The sequence below is a fragment of the Poecilia formosa genome, unplaced genomic scaffold (genome assembly GCF_000485575.1).
Source record: "Poecilia formosa unplaced genomic scaffold, Poecilia_formosa-5.1.2 Scaffold38, whole genome shotgun sequence".
Lineage (NCBI taxonomy): Eukaryota > Metazoa > Chordata > Actinopteri > Cyprinodontiformes > Poeciliidae > Poecilia > Poecilia formosa.
The window spans coordinates 1492178-1511708 of record NW_006799977.1 but is presented as its reverse complement, the minus strand read 5'-3'; the positions used below and the strand labels follow the sequence as shown (position 1 = coordinate 1511708).

Genomic DNA, 19531 nt, shown 5'->3' with positions numbered 1-19531 from the left:
AACCCGTTTATGTCAGACTTGATTATAAACCTGCAGAAGAGAAGAAAAGATACAGAAACAACTCGCATGCAAGTTTTAGAAAGCATCAAATGTTATTGATATTCATGATCAATTTGACCTTTTTAAGAATTTGAACGTTCTGTCGTGTGATCTAATAAGAGACAATACTGTTTTAGTAAAACATTAAGCAGCTAAATTATGTGCAGAATTACAGCTGTATAAACGAAACGTAAACAGACAATGTCCAAGGTGAAGCAGTAGCCACACAACTTACCTATCGCTCCCTTCTGACCTACATTCCCCTTTGTTATTCCACACAAATCGGCCCGGCGTAAAACCACTGGCTGCTAATTGCTTTCACATTACAGAGCAGCCAGGCGATCTTGGTGGCTTTCCAAGACCACCAACACTCAGAAGAGGGGTGTGCACAATTTCAAACAAGCCAATCAAACCAGCTGCATGACCATGTAAGCACAAACCACAGGTAACAACATGTTGAATAATAACAAGTCAAAATTAGAGTTACACTTGTTATTCATATTTCTTTGAAGTTCACTGTTGCCATATCTTGATAGTTTAAACTTTTTTAGTTTTATTGGAGAGGTATTGCAATCATCGCTAACTTGTGATGCCAACTCTCCAAACAATCCATCTCCATGATTATCTTTTTATGGATGTTTACACATTGTTTTTATTCAACCATTTAAAATTATTAAATCTTTTGCAACCTGGTAGGCAGGTCAAACTTTAGCCTAAATAATGACACTGAGGTTCAGGTATTGTGTAAACCATTAGATAAACCCCAGTGATCTTTCAAGCATATTTAGACAACAGACGTCTGTCTGTGGATCACTTTTGACTTTTCCATCATGCCTTGTTTAGATACAAGGCAACATTATACATCCACAACCATCACCACCTATAACTACTCTTAGAAAAAACGTAAATTATGATGAGAGCTTCTTGAGCATCTATTTCTTTGAGAGTGATAAACAGGTTTAAGTTGAACTTCCTCCATCAACTTAATCCTTACAGGGTATCCTGGCTGGGATGGCTTCACAAAAAGAATTTGAATATTCTAACCAAAATCAAAAGTTAAAGCTAAGGCATGGCATTAAGAAGTCAGAAATTGATTTCTTTTAAAGCTGATTGATTTGGAGATTCTTTGTGAGGTAGATTGATGAACAAGACAATGAGAGAAAAAAAGACACTTGAAATCATGTGTAACACATGATTTTATGTTACAACCCATATCTTGACCTGTTTAAAGAAGCAAGAGTTTTTCCCAATGAATATTTCATATCTGTTTGGATGAATGAATCCAAAGACATGCTTTAGGGAAGAAATGAGGTGGAAAACTGGCTTTCTGGCTCTGGAAAAACAAACTGTTTTCTTTTTACTGAACCAATTAGAACTTGATCGGTTCCACTTTGCTAGAGAATCCCAATATGTAAATCAACAGTAAGGCAGCTCATTCAGCAAGCCCTAGAGTGTTGGGATTTCCTAAACACATTTACGAGCTTACACTGCACTCGTTAGCAGTGAGGTGTTTGTACCCATTAAACATGGAGGCCAATGGGCAGGAAATTTGTTTCTTCCTTAAATTATGCTACATGTCTGTAGCAAATAGGGAGCCAGCGCAAACACAAATTACCCAAGTTTGCTCCAGCCTTTCACTTATCTCACAGCCATGCAACAAACACAGCAAAACATCTTGACTGTATGAAAACAAGCACACATCAAAAAGACTTGATCTCTTTTCCACTGCTCAAGGCTTAAAACATAAAATAGTTTTGAGATTTACTATGGAATAATAGCATTATTATTAAAATCTAAACCTTTGCCCGCAAGTCTGATCACACAGCAGTCACTCGATCAAAAAAATAAACTGTCATAGCGCTAAGAGTGTGCTAAAAGGTTGATTTTAGCAGCTGTAATCTGAATTCAACTACTTGAAAAGTTACCCTTACATAAGAAGCAACTTTTAAAACAAAGGACAATGTCGTTTCCTGGTCTGGGTAATCATGAAGAGCTTTAGCTGGCTGGCTGGCTGGCTGGCTGGAGATAAATCAGATTTAAAGTAAAGACTAAATGAAAATGAAAAAAACAAATCTAAGGGTGCAAAGCGAGGCCAGCAGGGGGACAATGGGTCAATCTGCATGGCTAAGAGAGGAACAAGTCAAGAAATAACAATGTTATTTAGCTGGAACAGATCATGCTTCAGGATAAAACTGAAACACAAGAACTTCTCATTAAAAGGTCAGAAGTTCCAAAGAGGATAGGAAGACATCAAGTCAAAGAGGAAAAGTGAAAGGAAAGGAGGGGGAGTCGAAACAAACTTTAGTTTAACTACAAACTGTTAAACTGTTGCAGCAGTGGAAAATTCTGACACCACAATTGTTTAAAACTCTCATACCATTAGCAATGCATCATACCAGCAGCAATCCAACTTGGTGCAAATTATCAGCAGCAGCACAGCTTTTATCAGAGAGTCAGCTGAGCATGTCAGGAAAAATGCGTCACAATACAAATTCTCTGGAAACATCTACAGAGACGGAGCTGGTTGCAAAACATCACTTTATATTATGAACCTCTGCATCTCAGTAAACTAAGATATGATGGAAAAGTACATCAATTTAAGATATTGAATAAACACTTAAAACGAGTATTTCTGTGCATATGGTTAGCTTATAGCTAGCTATAACCCAAAATTCAAAAAGGTTTTGTAATTGGCAGTTTACAGAAAGGTATGACAATACTCCACAGCTTCTCAAAGAGTTTAGATCAGACAGATTTGCTGCGCCATCAAGGAGCATTTTGACAGTGGGGTAGGTGCCAGGTCCTGTTGGAAAATGAAATCAACGTCTACACAAAGCTTGTCAGCTGAGGGGTGCATGAAGAGCTCTAAAATGCCCTCGTAAATGGCTCCCATGACCGACAGCAGCAGATGATCAGGCTCCCCAAATCATTGCCGACTATGAAAACCTTAAGCTTTATTTTTATTAGTTTATTACTATACAAAAATAGATATATTTTATTCTACTATGAGTATAATGGCTGTAGATAGAACGGCGAGAGGTAATGAGTTTCTTTGGGTAAAGCTTAGCACAGCAGAGGGAGCCATGCAGAGGTTAAACAAACACGCAGTGGAATCACGCGGGTCTAAGCCTCTTATATAGGCCCCTCTGAGGAGAAGATCATTGACTTTTGATAGCAGGATGGAGTTGAGGAGATGTGAACGATAAAGGGGCCAACAAGCCCTACAAAGTTCTCCATCACTCTAGTAATCCTTGGAAGTTCCAGAGTCAAATATTTCAAATTCTGGACATGCACAATGATATGAAAGTTAATTTAAGGGCTGCTGTCACTCAAATTGTTATATGAAAATATTTTTTCAGATCAGTACCATTCCTAACCTTCTCGTCTTTCTCTTAACTGAGCCAGGACCCTCCTGACCCTCGCTCACCTCCTGCAACTAGCAATCTTTTCATCTGGTTTTCAAGAACTACTATTGTGCTTCATATACTCCATGGACCTCCACCGCTTCCCCTCCTCCAGGTTCCCCCTCTTCTGTTGGAGTCGCAGGGCAATGTAGTTTCATTTCCTGCCTGGCTGAAATTAATGCTCTTTGAAAGGAGGAGGGATGGGGTGCCGGGGACTCAGGGAAAGGGAGACAAATATATAGAGAGACAAGAAAATAAAAGTTGGTGTGAGAGAACCATGGGCACACAGGAGACGATCTCAACAGTCGGTAAATTTAAACCATGGTGGTTCCAAGTCAGTGTCTGCTTTGATAAACATCTGAGGAGCAGAATCACTGGTGAAAGTGAAAATATGAACAACAGGGGACTGCTTTAGAGACAAAACTCAATAATGGAGTAACGCTGATACTTATTTTTTTTTTTTGGGACTAACTGGCATCCTAAATGAGAATTGGACAGAAGGAGTCACGAGTGAATAAGGTATTACAAAGGCAGATTCCAGCTCTGTGACCATTCCAAACCCTTCCATTATCATTCCGGCAGATTGCAACCGCAAGAACCACAAATGCTCAGACATTACACAAGTCACTGGTGGCTCTTCAAACTCTTAAGCCCATCTGGAGACTCTGACTGTTTCATTCCGTTCCTTTAACTCTCTTCTTTCTGTTTAAAACACCAAAAATCGGAATTGTTAAGACCTCAATTGCTCTTCCATTAGGAAAGCTACCTTGTGGTGAGACCGTCAAACCACAACGGATTTGTGTGAAATTGCAAGTGTGATAGCAGACTTCCCCAAATTCTTGGCTTGTTTATACAAGAATCCTTTTAAGTTCATTTTATTGGTCTGGTTTATGGAAATGTCAGAGTCAGAATTTTGAAGGAGATTTGCTTACAGTCACTCTTGGAAAGTTAATAGCAAATATGAAAGGGTGTGGTACGAAACTGATCCAAATGATCAATTAGTTGCCTGTGGACAAATATTTATTTAGCCACAGGTATTCTGATGAGGGTCATAAAAAGGCTTTATTTTCTTTCACATTGTTCTTTTAAAGTTGATTCCCTTCTGGTATATGTGCCTTTTGCACCTTTTCTATATCATGCATAACACCACAACTTAAGCATGTCGTCTTCAGCGCCTTCACATGTGAGAAGGCACGAAATCTCAACCAGTAGTTTGTGACTTGTAATGAAAGCAGCGTACTATAGGAAGGAGTCTTCTTAAGCTTGAATGATTCTGAAGTGGAAGAAGCAGGACCATCGTCAGCTCTTCAAGGATTTCTCAAACACATGAAAAACTCAAGAGCAACACTCCAAGTGTGTTTTGATGATATAACATTATGACATGTTTAAAAAATTTTAAAAAGTGAATTTTACATGACACTTTTCTTTTAATAGGTTAGATTATGAAGCTATATGTGAAAGGTTTAAAACACACTGACCAACTTAAAACCCCTCTGTGCCCATAGTATTCACAATATATCAAGAACACCTAAAGTAATGAAGATGCAGATTGTCGAGCTAAATCACAGAGGAATTTTACCAGCTTTCTGAATATAGACTTCAAATAAAGTTCACTAACTTGCAGCTGTGAAGTCCAAACTTGCTTATATTTTGTGGTGGTGAAAAAAATAGCTTAGGCATTTTCAGCATTATTATTTTAGCAGATCTCTGAATCTGCTTGCTGGGCAAGTAGCCTAATTTAACTGGCAGCTTTAAACTAAAACCCATTTGAAGGAACTAATCTTCAAAAGGAGAAAATTCTTGCAGTCAACCTAAGACTACAAGAGGCTTAAACACCAGTCTCTGTGGCCACTACCTGTATTTACAAAGCAATAAAAGCCAAAGGACAGAAAACACACTCCTTACCATTTCTTCTACGCTATTAGAAACCTCTCAAATATCTACATTGCAAGGTCAAAAAACCCAAACTAATAACAAGGAAATCGAAAACAGAAGTACAGAGTTACTTCACCCCAAACACAAATCATTAGATGGCCCATAAAATTTGATTTCCTGGAGTCCAAGTGTGTTTTGTTTAATGATTGCATTTCCAGGAGGGGTGAATTTGCACATTACACAATACAACAATTGTGTTTGTACATGCGAGCGTGAAAAAACAGAAAGAAGAAAACAAAAAAATGGGATGGACTTGCCAAAAAGAAAATACATGCGATGATGTATTAATAATAACTGCAGAAAGCCAAGTTTACACAAATGCCCCAGGAGCTGATGGTCTAATGCTTTTGCCGTTTAACCACAGCCACGTACAAGAAAATGAAACTGCTGAATACTAAACCTTAAATGTTCATCAAGGTCTTTATTGGACATCTTTTATTGGATAAAAAGTCCCTAATTGTAAATAGAAGAATTACAGTATAAGAGCCCACTTTCATTTTTATCAAGATATATCTTACTGAATTTTAAGACATCTAAAACTGACAGCAGAATGCCAAAAGCTGTTCAACTTGTTATGCTTGTGTCCCAGAGGAGCGTAGGAGCCACTCTGACTTCAGTTATTGTTGAGTAAACAGACGCCTGAGCTCAGACAAGCGTGTCAGTCAGATGGGCCAGAAGGGCCAAGTGGAGGAGCCACTGAGCAGCCAAAAGGAGCTGCAGAGGCAGAGAGGGGATAGACACAGAGTGCATGTGTGTCTGAGGGGGAGAAAGAAGTCCTTGGAAGGCAGTGTGAAAGTAAGGGCAAAAGGAAAACTGCGAGAAAAGTGCCAGCATTAGTCTCAGTGTTTGTTTGCCAGTCAGATAAGAGGCGTGCCAAGGAGTTTGGATGTCATCCCCATCATGGAGGTGGGATGACAGAGGAGCTGAGTGTTTTCTCATCTCCAGCCGAGCAGAAAGTAGGCCTGAGAGAGTCACCGAAAACAAACGAGCAACTTTTCTACAGAGCCTTGACAGATTCTGAGAGTTCAATTTTAGCACTTAGAGACTGCTATCAATTGCATACGTCCCAAACATGTATCTGATTTTTGTCCAACTCATCTACTCATCTACCTCCACAGAAAAGTCACATTTTTTGGCCTGAGGACCGTCTTAGATCAAATCAGAACTGGATAACACTTCACACAGATTCTTTAAACAACAATTTATGAACTTTGTTCCTGTTAAAATGTAAAAATAAACACTTTTGAATTCTTAGTGTGGTGTCCACACAGACCTCTTGTAGATTACTGTGATGAATTACTTAAAGCCAAGATCTCACATGTGCATCCCTAAAGCATGTTGATGCACATTCAACATCAACTAATGGTCTACCATCTTTATAAGTTAGTTTTAGTGTGTGTGTGTGTGTATATATATATATATATATATGAATCAATTTCCTATGTTGTTTTGCAACGGTAGGAATACTTCTTGCTCTTTTAGCTCAAACATAATGACATTATGTTTGTTTTTAATATTTTGTATTTTGTAGAAATGCTGTGAAAGAGTAGTATATTTAAAGTTATACAGTTATAATCTGAGACTGGTCCAAAGCTTTTCCAAACTTTCCCCCCATACGTATCCAGACCTAAAAGAAAATTCTGATTAACTGCCTTTAAAAACACTAAACTGCAACTCTACACTCAATTCAGTTTCTCATAGCGGTGGACATATTTTAATTTTTAAAAGGGCATAAATTAGAAAAACCTTTGGTAGTAAAACAATAAAGCAAACGTTTCTTAAAAAAAAAGGGTGTGTATTTGGCAGGAGCCCATAAAGTTTGCAGTATTTAATACCCTGGGAGGAGGTGCAGTGTCTTACAAAGACCTAATTGTGGGTGAACAGCTATCAGCCTGCCTGCATGGAGAGCGAGTTTCTGAGGTCCTTAATGCAAAGCAAACAAGGTTTAAAAAGATTTACTCTGACATGTATAGGGGAACTTAAAAAGCCATGTTTCATCCCACCCCACTGCATGATGTTCACGTTTTAGGCAGGTCACCATGGCGGATGCTCTAGATACACTAACTTGGTAAAACATTAACTATACAATTTACAGCTCTTCTGCTCCACATCTTCAAATCCATGTAGGATTCTGATATGCAGAATGTGTGCCTTATTCCATTAGACTCATTAAAGTGTCACTTTATCATCAGCATAGTCTCACACTTTCAGCTTGGCTTACTGGGCTGCAGTAAAGGACTCATTGTATTGTGAGCATAAAGTACAGCGGGGAACATTTTCCTAATGTGGCAACAGCAATTTGTCTTCCAGGTTGAGTTGAAAGATCTCAACACAGAAAGCACTGAACAGAACATTTAGGGATCTAAATCAACAGGAGCTTTCTGTTGCTGTTTTGTCTAGAAAAGAACTTTAGAGCTCGAATACTGAACTACTATACTTGATTCTGTATTTCAACAAGCCTTGCAATCATACAGCTTTCCTATTAAACCCAAGCTGCCACTCTTCACTCCAACAGTGAGTTCGGAAACCTTTTTGACAACCTTGAGCCCAGCCTTATTTTAGAGTTATTATTTATTGCTCTGATTGTGAATATCGGCAAAGTTAGCATAGTGGCTTCTGTTTAATCAACATTTCCCAACTTGCTGAGATCAAGTCTAATTTGTCTAATTATACATTCTCCTGTTTTTCCCATTTTGAAGAGGGGCTGTGAGTCATAGACCAGCATAAAGACTTCATGTACGTAGCAACCCTTTTTCCTTTTTGAAGCTGATTAAAAAGACATCAACAGACCAGCAAAGCACAGTTGAAGATATCAGAATATGGAGAGAAACATCACAATCTTTCTGCAATTTTTTTTTTCTTTTAAAGCATCCAAAACATCTCATGTAGCCACATTGACTTCTGAACTTTAGCACTAAAAGCATAAACCACTGCATTTCATTCCTTCTCTTCATCCAGCACTGAATTTCCATGAAGCCTCCACACACACAGCTTCCTCTATCCAACCACTCGCCACTCACCTCTTAAGCAGACAGTAAATTGCAGGAAAAAGGTTTTCATGCTTGGCCACAGTTTGCAGTGGCAGAAACATTATCAAGCATCAAGAAGGAGGATACGAATGGACGACGCTGCAGATTTTGATTTAATGTTACCTCTGACCACAACAAAAAGAATTAAGAGCTTGATTAGTGGAAATCAGAGGTGCACCAATCAGGCTTTTCATGTTTGATCCCAATCTCTTTTTTAAATAGATTTGTGCAGAATGCTCAGGTAGAGGTGGTATGTTTGAATCAAACAAAGTAAATGAATGAAAAGAAACTCCAGGATTTAAGAATCAAAATTTACCTGGCCTTTATTTTTTACTAAGCCAAGTTTCCTTTGATTTTCCACAAAACACTGTAAATTTAGGCCCTTTCATTGTGCACAGAAAGGCCTCCGTTGAGTTAAGAGAATGTCATTTTTCCAGCATTTCTGCCAGCCAAACCAGCACCACAGCAACACAACAAAGATTTTTGGGCTTTTTGCATCACTCACAGTGGCTAATAGCACAGAAACAACAGAAAGAGAGTGATTTAATATAAAGCTCAACACAAGCAATAAAAGCTGGAAACGTAAGAAGTTCCTGAATACCTTGGTTTTCTTTATACATATAATTTAGAACATGCTGTCTGCTAACTATACACCAGTTAAACAATTAGCACACTATATTATCCAAGCAGTTTGGCAACACTGAGGCACACTCAGCTTTGGCAACACACATGTGCTTAATAAGGAGTGGGAAGTAAGAAATCGTCTGAGTACGATGTATAGTTTACACACCGATGATTTAAATCAGGGGCATAAAACAGAGTCTGTGTGTGATTTATGACTATGTGCTGATTAAATTAAAGCCTATGATTTTCTCCCCATTTCGAACACTCAAATAGGAGTCAAGCTGTCTCCAAAAGAGTCAGCTCTCCCTTGCTCCTCAAAAAAAAAAAAAAGAAAAAAGTAAAAAGGAACCAACTACATCTGTTTCACACATACAGCTCCAGCCACATTTTTCTGTGCCTGGCAAAGGCTTTTAGGGGGACGCACAGTGCCCTACGCTATGTGGTGGTGTAGTGTGCAAAAGCTTTTGATCGGAAAGAGAAAGAGATGCACCACTCAGACCAGGACGGAGTCCAACATTTCCTATCTGGATGAAGCAACAATTGGAAGGAAATCACAGAGGAGCTATTGGTAGTGCAAGGATGATTAAATTTGTAACAGGAATAAAAATTTTGAATTTTTGTGGGTGGATGATTACAGTTGATTTCAGCAAAAAAAAAAATTCTCTCAATATGAAGTGTTGGCCACACCTGAGTATATTAAGATGATTAAAGGCAGGCACATCTGTGGGCAGAACACTGTGCCTTTTTTTCCCCTCAAAGCATTTCCGATGACTGAGGTGGCTTTCCCAGCAGGGGGGCCTTTTTCAGCAAAACACCCATGGATCTCAAAAGGAAGCTGAAAGAAAGGTGTAATATTTGTCAGGAAGAATGGGAAGACCTTAAATCTCATGTTTCATTGCCATTGGTTAAGCAGGAAATATTACTTTTTCAGTGAAAATGTGTAAGTTTATAGGCGCGCTTATGATGATTTTCCAATTAAATGTACCACAATCAAGATAGTGTATTTGCCCCCGTTCGGCCCCTGGACTACACCATTAAATCTCAGACAAATCCGTGCTTTGTTTTTGTATACATATTTTACACCTATTGGCCAGAAATTGCTAAAAGGACATTTTAGTTACGGCTCTGACCAGATATAGGCAACTTTTAATGAGCAGCTACCTTTGGAACGCCATGTAAGCAAGAAGCTATGTACCACTAAATAAACTTTTCCAGACAGTCTGACTGACTTAAAAAGGAATATATTACAGTAATAATTCAGTTACATTGACAATTACAATTAATGCAGGTTTATAAAACACAACGCACCATATCAAGTCTGATACAGACACAATGTGGATGACGTTATTTAGCCAAGAAGAGTTAAGTTTAGTCATAACTAGTGTGAGTTGAGTATTATAGAATAAAGTTAGGGGAAACAGATATGCAAAAATTCAGAATGTGAGAGAGAAGGTCTTTCTCTAGATAACAGGAAGGCTGTTTCTTCTTTTAACCGCCTGCTGAAAATGGAGTTTTTTACAGCTTTTTGGAAATGGAATTGTTTGGGGGCAAGGAGTTGCATTCTCAAGGGAAAACATACAGAGACTGCTGTTTTAGCAGTGCTAGGAGTGCTAACAACACTCATAGCCAATATAGGATGCTAAAGCCAGTGTAAAAACTTGTATTCATCTCCTCATTGTTTTGAACTCTAACTCATGTCTTCTGGTTTCAATATGAACAATGGTCAACACAATAGGGTGGGTCGTAGAAAATACTTTGTATGCTTTTCTTAGACCCGCTTATATTTTAGTTTTTACTCAGAAACCTAAATTAGCCAAAACTGATCTCAACAAGACAACATGTTTTACAAAAATCTGAGTCCAGTTAATCTGATAATCTAATTATTGTGCATATAATTATTTCTTTACATGGTATTTATTTCCCTGCTAAACCAGCATTCAACTTAAAGCTTGGGTTTGCCTCATTTATACTGCATAAGAATCTCTTAGAGATTTAAATAAACATTTTAACAGGTAAGAGGCAAATATCATGAAGGACACAGTATCAACAGCAAGCTGCCCTAATTTATAAAAATAAACTATAGTGATCTATATTTTGACATCACTTATATTCAGTTTCATTATCTTCTCAGTAAATAGTGTAGGAAATGGACAGTAGATGGAAAGTAAAGAGGAAGACTAAGAGAGCCTGGCAATTATATGCATACGAGGTCATTTAAAACCAACTTTCTTCGATAGTCGACTGACACTATTTAAAGACTTTGCAGGTCACACTAAAAGGCTAAATGCCACAATGAATACATTTTATAATAACTGCCATGCAAAGGACCTTTAACATTCAGAGGTGAATGTTCTACAGTCAGGAACACTTCGATGGTTTTTGTAGAAATAGCACCATGAAAACACAGTTAATACTTTAACCTAATGAAAGTGTCACATATTATTACTTACAGCCAAAAGGCAGTAGAGGAACAACTGTCACTATTTGACAATAAAACTGCTTTGTTTTTATGCCTTCCCAAAAGCTAACAAGTTGGGCTGTAAACGTTCCCATTTTTAGAACCTCATTAACTGCAAAACCTGACTTTAACTTTAGAGTAAATAAAAATAAATCAACATGACCGACAGATTTATGCTGAAATCTGAGAAATACAAGGCATATATAAAATACAAGGTCTGCCGATACTTGTGTAAGTTTCACAGACCATGAAGGGAAGCTTGTGTAACGTGAATTAAAACCTATAGGTTTAGTTCTGCACCTAAAAATCTGATTTTGACTTCAGCGTGTGTGGCCATTAAAAGGGCGATAATCTCCTGTCCAGCAGTAATCAAACCAAATTCCTTCCATGACCTCCTGACTCACTTTCATAAGCATTGCGAAGAATTTGCAGCAAATGCAGCTCTCTAAAACACATAAACTGCATGTGTGTGTTTGTTTTTATAACCAACTCGTGTATTTTCCGACATATCATCTAAATTCCCTTGTTGAAGCCGGGGAAACCCTAATTGTTCCTAAAAAAGCAGGTATTTATACTACACCGACAGACCTGCGACCTCTGACCCCTGACTGGAAGCTCGCAGAGTGACCAGCAAACCAGACGGCCGCAAATAAAAGTAGATAACGACGCTCTTCCTTTTCTTCTTGGCCACATGTGCCGAGACGTTTCCACAGAGCGGCCGTAACAAGGCCACAGATCACAGGCGCCGCACTGTTCTCTTCACAATTGATTACAGCTGAACCACGTTGTTGTTGTTATCCCTCTCAGACTGCAAGCTCGAAAGGAGACAAAACTCCCAGCAACTAACAAATGGTGAAGAGGCTGTCGTTGAAAGAGAAAAGATTCTTAAAGTAGAAATGCTTGTTAATAGCTATAGACTTTTTTTGGACAACAGTTGCCTGTCAACAGGCAAAAGAGACTGGTTTAGTTTGCAATGCAAAGCAAAGCACTAGGTGAAGATGTATTGGACTTTTCTTGGCCAATACTGATTTCCAGTTTCTTAAAGGTCTCATCTGATCTTATTAATGTTTCTGATATTTTTAAGCTAAGACTTGGAGTTGCTAAATCAAGTTTCACTCCATTTCAAAACAATTTTTGAAAGATACTTACTTGCACCGAAATCAAAATAAACTGAGCTGTTATCTTACTAAGTTGGCACATAACTCGGCATAGCAGTGCTGCAGATGCACAAAAATTCAACCCATCTGCTCAGAATGTTTTGATCCATGAAAATTAACAAACCATGTTATGGTAATGTTGGTATTTGGGAAAAACTGTAAACCATGCAGCATATGCCAATGTTATTTAAACAACTTAAGGATAATATCTTAAAATCATTTAATGGGTTTTATCCCTAATCTTTATCTAATTTTAACAAAGAAAGAAAATATGTTGTTTATTAATGTTGTTTAAATAGTGCAAATACTTAGTTGGTCATTTTTAATATTTTTTTAAAATGTTAGTAATTGATCTACTTATGTACTGCAGGTCAAGTCATGATGAAGGGGAAATAAGTTGAGTCGAATCTCTATTTGATTGATGCAACTGTAGTGTAACAATACAAAATTTAAATTGTTGGATTTCTGGATTTCGTGTCAAAACTCCTTTGTCCAGATATAAAGTAAGGGGAGAATCAGGGTCTTATTGCCTTTTCTCTCCATATTCCACCATCAAACTCCATTTGCATAAGTCAGAGCCAACTCATCCTGTTAAGTTATGTGGATTAACATTCCTCGCTGTCTCCCAGCAAGAGAAAAAGGCCAGAAGATACAGAAAGGGACAGGAAAAAGAAGGACTATCACATAAAAGCTTTAAGCTCAACACAGCATATGCTGCACAATGTCATCGTAAATAACCACCCGGAGCATTTAGGGGAGGACAGAGGTAATCCAAACAAACCCAGAAAATCTTCCGGAGATAATTCATAACTACCTTTCTGGATCGGGAGGGCTGTTAGATACTTACAACACACTCAAAAAGGCCAGGACAAAAACAATTTTAAAATGCCTTCCCTGAGCAGCTTCATAAACAATTCATATCTAAATCAAACTAAAATCAATCATACTTATATTAGTCAAGCAATTACATACATACATCCAGCATGAGGCCATCTGCCATCTTTTCCTTTAGGATCTCACACAAACATGCAGAGCTGTGTGGAGGTGGAGGGGCTGAGAAAAGCAGTAAAACTCCAGACTGACAAGACAAGAGTAGCCTTTAGTCCTAAATATGGTTCACCCACAAATCAAGGAATTATTCTGTCCTGGAAGTCAAAGGAGTAGTCATCCTATTGCCTCAACAGCCATTAGAGATATCAACCAAACCTAAACAACAAAGGCCGTAAATGTAAAGTGCTTTTCAAAAATGTTCATACCCTTGAACCTTTCACACATTTTGTCACATCACAAACTCAAACAACACATAACTGTTTTGTGAGAGGAAAATGATGCATACTTTTCATTTAAAAAAATATAAAATGTGGCTTAGATTGTGGTCTGCCCAAAACTAACTACACTATAGGCAGGTAGTTGTCCCAGTGCAGCTAGCCGCCCTTAGAAGTCTAATCAGTAAACAGAGTCCACTGGTGTAATTTAATGTCAGTACAAATCCAGCTGTTCTGTAAAGGCCCCTGAGGTTTGTTCAAAAACATTAGCGAACAACAACAACAAACAACAAACAGCATCATGAACAACAACAACAAACAACAAACAGCATCATGAAGACCAAGGAACACAGCGGACAGCTTAGGGAGAAAGCTCTGGAGAAATTTAAAGCAAGGTTGGGTTATCAAAACATTTCCCAAGCTTCAAACATCCCATAGGAAACTAAGCAAGTCATTGAAGAGAGATAAGAATTGAATTGTTGAAAAATTAGCTGGAAGACGTTTACCACGAGTCATACAAGTGGAAAAAAAGGCACCCACTCAGATGAGATCAAAATTAAACTTTCCATTCTACATGTAAAAACTAACACAGCAAATGACCCTGAACACACCATCACTGTTGTGAAACAGGCTCAGAGTATCATGCTGTGGGGATGCTTTGTGTGGTAGCAGTTATCCTCTCAGGAGGGCAAAAACTCTAAACATACAGCCAAAGCTAAAAGTTAATCATTTGGAATGACTAGTCAAAGTTCAGACCGATATTCAATTGAGAATCTGAGGCTAAAATAAAGATATTCAACCTCTGCATTCAAACTTAATGTCAGTACAAATCCAGCTGTTCTGTAAAGGCCCCTGAGGTTTGTTCAAAGGGTATTTTTTATTTTTTATTTTATTTTTATTTTTGAAGATCCAAGGGCAACACCATCAGTTACCCTAAAGGACTTGCAGCTCTAACTGTAATGAAGGAGGTTCTAGAGTTGAAGGGGCTGAATACAATTCACATCTTCTCATACATTTAGCTCCAGAAACACTGAAAAACCAGGTATCCTGTTCTTTCCATGTCATATTTATGCATTACATTCTTTGAAATCCAAAACAAAACTAATAAAATGTGAAAAGGTTTAGCAAAGCACGGCAAACACAGATATGGGCAACTCGTTTTCATAAGAAGTCAAACGCTGGAGTACTCCACAAAAGGTCATCTTATTGCCGTCGACAGCCATTAGTAGTAAAGGCAGTGGAAATGGCTCTCATCCATCCTTATCTTTAATTAATCTACACTTTCAGGGGGTGGCGGGGCGCACAACAGCCACGGTAAGAGTCCTCATGTCTGTCAATGGGGTGAAGTCTCTCCCCGTGCCGAGGCTTCAGAATCACAAAGGGACCTTAATCTAAAAACCAAAGCTCGTTTGCATGAGAGGAGAAGCTGAGTGATAGCAAACAGATCTGCTTCATCTACATGCGAGAGATTATCTATTGTGGAAACAAAGAAAAGAGTCTTTAAAATAGAAATATGCTTGTAAAGGACTTGAACCGACTCTTTAAAAAAAAGTGGTTTAATTGTAATAAGTACAAGTTGGAGTGCAGTTAAGTTTTTCCGCAGATTGGCACACAGATGAATGAGGCATAACCGCAAAGAGCAGAGCCAACAGAAACGCTGAGGAGAGACAGGAAGGATTCCCAGTGGAAGGGGAAAGCTGTAGAAACTCACCGGACGCGCTCAGGTCCAGCACGCCTTGGAGCAGCAGGGAGATCCACAGAGCGCAGGCTGGACATCTCCACAGACGTTCCCGCACCGCGGCCCGATTTTGATACATTCCTCTGGCTCTGTCTTACACCCTAAGCCGCTTTTCACAACCAAATCCGAACGGGATCGTTGAGTTCTCTTCCCCCCCAAAATGGGTCTCCAAATTCAGCGCGCTGCCTTAGAGTTTGTTGTTTGCGCTTTCCTTAAGAAAAAAATAAAAATAAAAAGCGCACTGGGTTATCTGAATAAAAAAATGAAGGAGAAAGTTGCGTCTTTTCCTTCTTCTCTCTCTGGAGCCCTAACTGTGTGTGTGCCTCTCTCCAATTGAGCACAAACTTCTTCCAACAAACTTGAGTAATCAGAATTGTGCCCCAAAGGAACCACATGGTTGTGTTTAGACACGTGTCGCCACCGTGCGTTCACTGCAGGAAAACCAACGGAACGACCTGAGGTTTCTCTATTTCCATAAAAATTACATTACTATGTTTTCAGAATTATATTTTTATTTTTTATTTATTTCATTTTTATCACCTATTTTAAAGTGCTTTTAGGTTACCGTTCAAACAGCTATTTAAAGATTTTAATTATAAATGTCTAACTTGTATTTTCAGGGGAATCACTGAAAACACCTCAACCAGTTTTGTTACATTTTATAAATTCTTTTTGAGACCAGGAAAAATCAGATAAAGGTTAGTTACAGGCTAGATTTTAATAAATATAGAGATAATCTTGCTTCATTTTCACTGGGGTTCAAATGAATTGCCTCTGTCGAACAACCTGCAGGACATCTTTAGATGTCTGATAAATGATGACAGTCCTAAAGGTTAGCGTTTTTCAGGGCTGCACAATAGTCCTAAACTGCCTTTATGTATGATTGTGAGTGTATCCAAGGTTATTTGTGCTTCATATTTTAACATGAAAAACCTTAAAGCTCTATAGTTCAAACAAAGAAAAACTAATGAAAGAAAGTTCTAGTTAAAACATTGCTTGTTAGCATAATCTCATAGCAAAGCTAATTGTTGTTATGATGAATATTTCTGATAGTCTGACTTGATTTGCCTAGAGAATTACAACAGACATCAACATCTATAAACAAAATACAATGATTACATTAAAATAATTTTAACTATCCAAATTTAAAGGTATATACATTTTAACTGTTAAATACAATAAGCTCCTTGATCTGGGGGAAAAAAACAAACTTGTTTACAGATTGATGAGAAAATGCACCAATGTTTTTTTTAAATCTAACAGGTCTAATGAATTCATTAAGACTACAGCTTTTTACTGTAGAATAACAACACTGTTAGGCTGCAGGGCGGTGAGTTGGTTGCCTTTGTCGCCTCACAGCAGTTGAATCTCTGCTTGGCCTCCAGTGGGTGAGCAGGTCTTTTTGTGATGTTAGCATGTTCCCCATTTGCATCCATGTGTTCTGTCTGTACAGCTCGGCTTTCTCCAACAATCCAGTCCAAAACCATGCATGTTAGGTTATTTGTGATTAGACTGACCCAAGAAGTACCTGGTATGGTCATGTTGGCCCCAGTTTGGGACGGACGTTAGCTCCTGGTGAACAAAGCAGCTTTAAAAAATGGATGAATGAGAAAACAAGACATAAAGCCAGAAAGTGGAATTTTTTCTATGAACTGCAATTCTTTTTTTTTAACAGGCAAGTGTTTGAAGGAATGGACATCTAAAAAAAACGCAGATCTGAGTAATGTGAATGGGTAAACTGTACATGAAGCTCTCTGATAATGACCCACCTGTTGTTTAGTGTACCGTTTCATACCAACAAGATAAATTACCTAATGTATTAAAACCATATTTAAATACTTAGCTCATAGGTTTACTTCGTGGTCATGCATGTTTTGACAAAGACAGACGAGGATGAATGTCAGAGAGAGGAAGTGTGGGGAAAGACAAAGGCCTCTTGTGCCAGTCGACATGCTAAACAGCCACACAGTCACCTTAACAGGCTTATCTAAGAGGTGTTACAATACAGTTAACATATCACTTCTTCTCCGTAACCCCAAACCTAGTTTCATTCAGCTCTTCTTTGACACAGATCTTGACCCTGCTTGTGTTTTCATCACACACTTTACTGTCAGAAGAATGGCAACAATTTAGCATCCCTGGTTAGACCATAGCACAACCCTCATTAGAGAGAAACATCATCTTCTCTGAGGCATGTTTTGATTTAACTCTTGCAGAAAAACAAAAGAACATGCAACAATTATTGTCTGGATTGGCTTGTTACCATCTACAGAACAAAAGGATTGAATTAGACTCTATGTAAACTCAAAAAGCCATGGGTAGCGTAAAGCATCCTTCTCTTTTATCTTTTAATCTACCCACAAAATCCTCCCTGTAGAGCTGCTGTTAACTAAAGGGTGGAGATGACACTGTCCAAGTTTCCTGTAAGGGATGAGATAGGGTAAAGCTGTGTACATTTCTGTTCCGATTGTCTTCTGAATTCCAGTAAAGCTGTAGACTTTGTGGACCCCAGCTCCACCCCAGTACTCCAAACCTGCTGGGGAAAATTCAGCATGACTGTTGGAGGGTGAGCACAGTGTAATCCCACCATACCATCCCCCACTCAGGGCTCCCCTACAGCACCAGCAAAGTCCCTAAGGCCATGGGAGGCATCCCTGATGCCACTGGTGTATGCATGTTTGTTTGTGTGAAACGTTTTAATGCAGATGTGTATGTCTAAACTGCAAAAAACTGAGGATGCAGTTGGAGGCGCTACTGCTTATTGATATTTGGAAGAGGGAATGAAGTTCAGCTCCCTAATCATCCAACAGTCACCTCTTAGACTCTCTTCAAAATGTGAATGACAGAACTGACAGTTCAAGGTTTCCTTATAATTTCCTAGTTAAATGGCTTAAAAACAAAAAACAAAACAAAAAAACCCACAAGAGGTGTGATGAACAAACTTTAATTTTTTTTTTTTTTCATTAGCTTGTTTAGTGAAAAAAGCTTTCATTAAAAAAAGTGATTATGGTTCAGCAGCAACTTTGTCAGTTGATTTTTAAAACTTTACCAGAATTTCCAAAAGTGAAAGTCACTTCACATACATGTTATCTGATTTCCACTGTGCCAAATTGTCTGTGCTCATCATTCCAAAGATCAGTATGTATTTATTCTTTCTTAGGAGAGCAGTGACAAGTCCTTCTAGGGATTTTTGAAGTAGGAACTTTTTAGTATTTACATTTCTCAATTGAATCTAATATACATAATTTTTTTCTGCTGTTAGCTTGAACTTTCTCAAACTTTGCTCAGTTTTTTCCCAGACACTCATCTAACTTCTGAGCTACTTTAAGAGGGAAAAAAATGGACGTATAAATAATGTCTGAGTGCATCATTTCACATAAGATTCCAATGAACACACAGAAAGCTCTTATGTTCCAGTCAAATCATGTGTCGAGCAAATACCAGCAAAATAAAAATCCGACGAGGCTAATTACAGTAAAAGGAAATGTGTGAGATGACATTCATTATGTGAGTCATGTCTCACTCCTGAGCCGTTTATAGGACAAACAACCAAATGATTTTCATCCAGTGTGTTTTTGGTGGTTTGAATTCAGATGTCAACGCTTCACTTCTGGGGCCAATCATGATGTGAAATTATTTCAGACACATCTGCCCTGTTTCTTTTTCCTTGATCTATATCAGTGTAACCCTGCCTCATAATAAGATAAGATTATTAAAATTGCAACCAGGCATGGTGAAAGTCATCTTCCTTTAATATGGGGAGGGGGGATTAGGGTTCAAAAGGTCTCTTTGAGAGCAGATGCCAGAGGCTGCGACTAAACGACATGCACAGGGAGGCGCTTTGTTCCGCAGCTGGCAGGGATGTCTCAGTCAATAAATAAG

At 38.4% G+C, this 19531-nt stretch overlaps 1 protein-coding gene across 1 annotated transcript in view; it reads right to left on the bottom strand.

Moving 5' to 3' along the window:
• Nucleotides 1-16054, bottom strand: part of ror1 (receptor tyrosine kinase-like orphan receptor 1) — a 148967-nt gene extending 132913 nt beyond the window's left edge. The window contains exon 1 of the mRNA XM_007550865.2: nt 15623-16054. Within this exon, the coding sequence (XP_007550927.1) occupies nt 15623-15728 (106 nt within the window). The 5' untranslated portion in view covers nt 15729-16054. The remainder of the gene's footprint in view (nt 1-15622) is intronic.
• Between the last annotated feature and the right edge of the window lie 3477 nt (nt 16055-19531).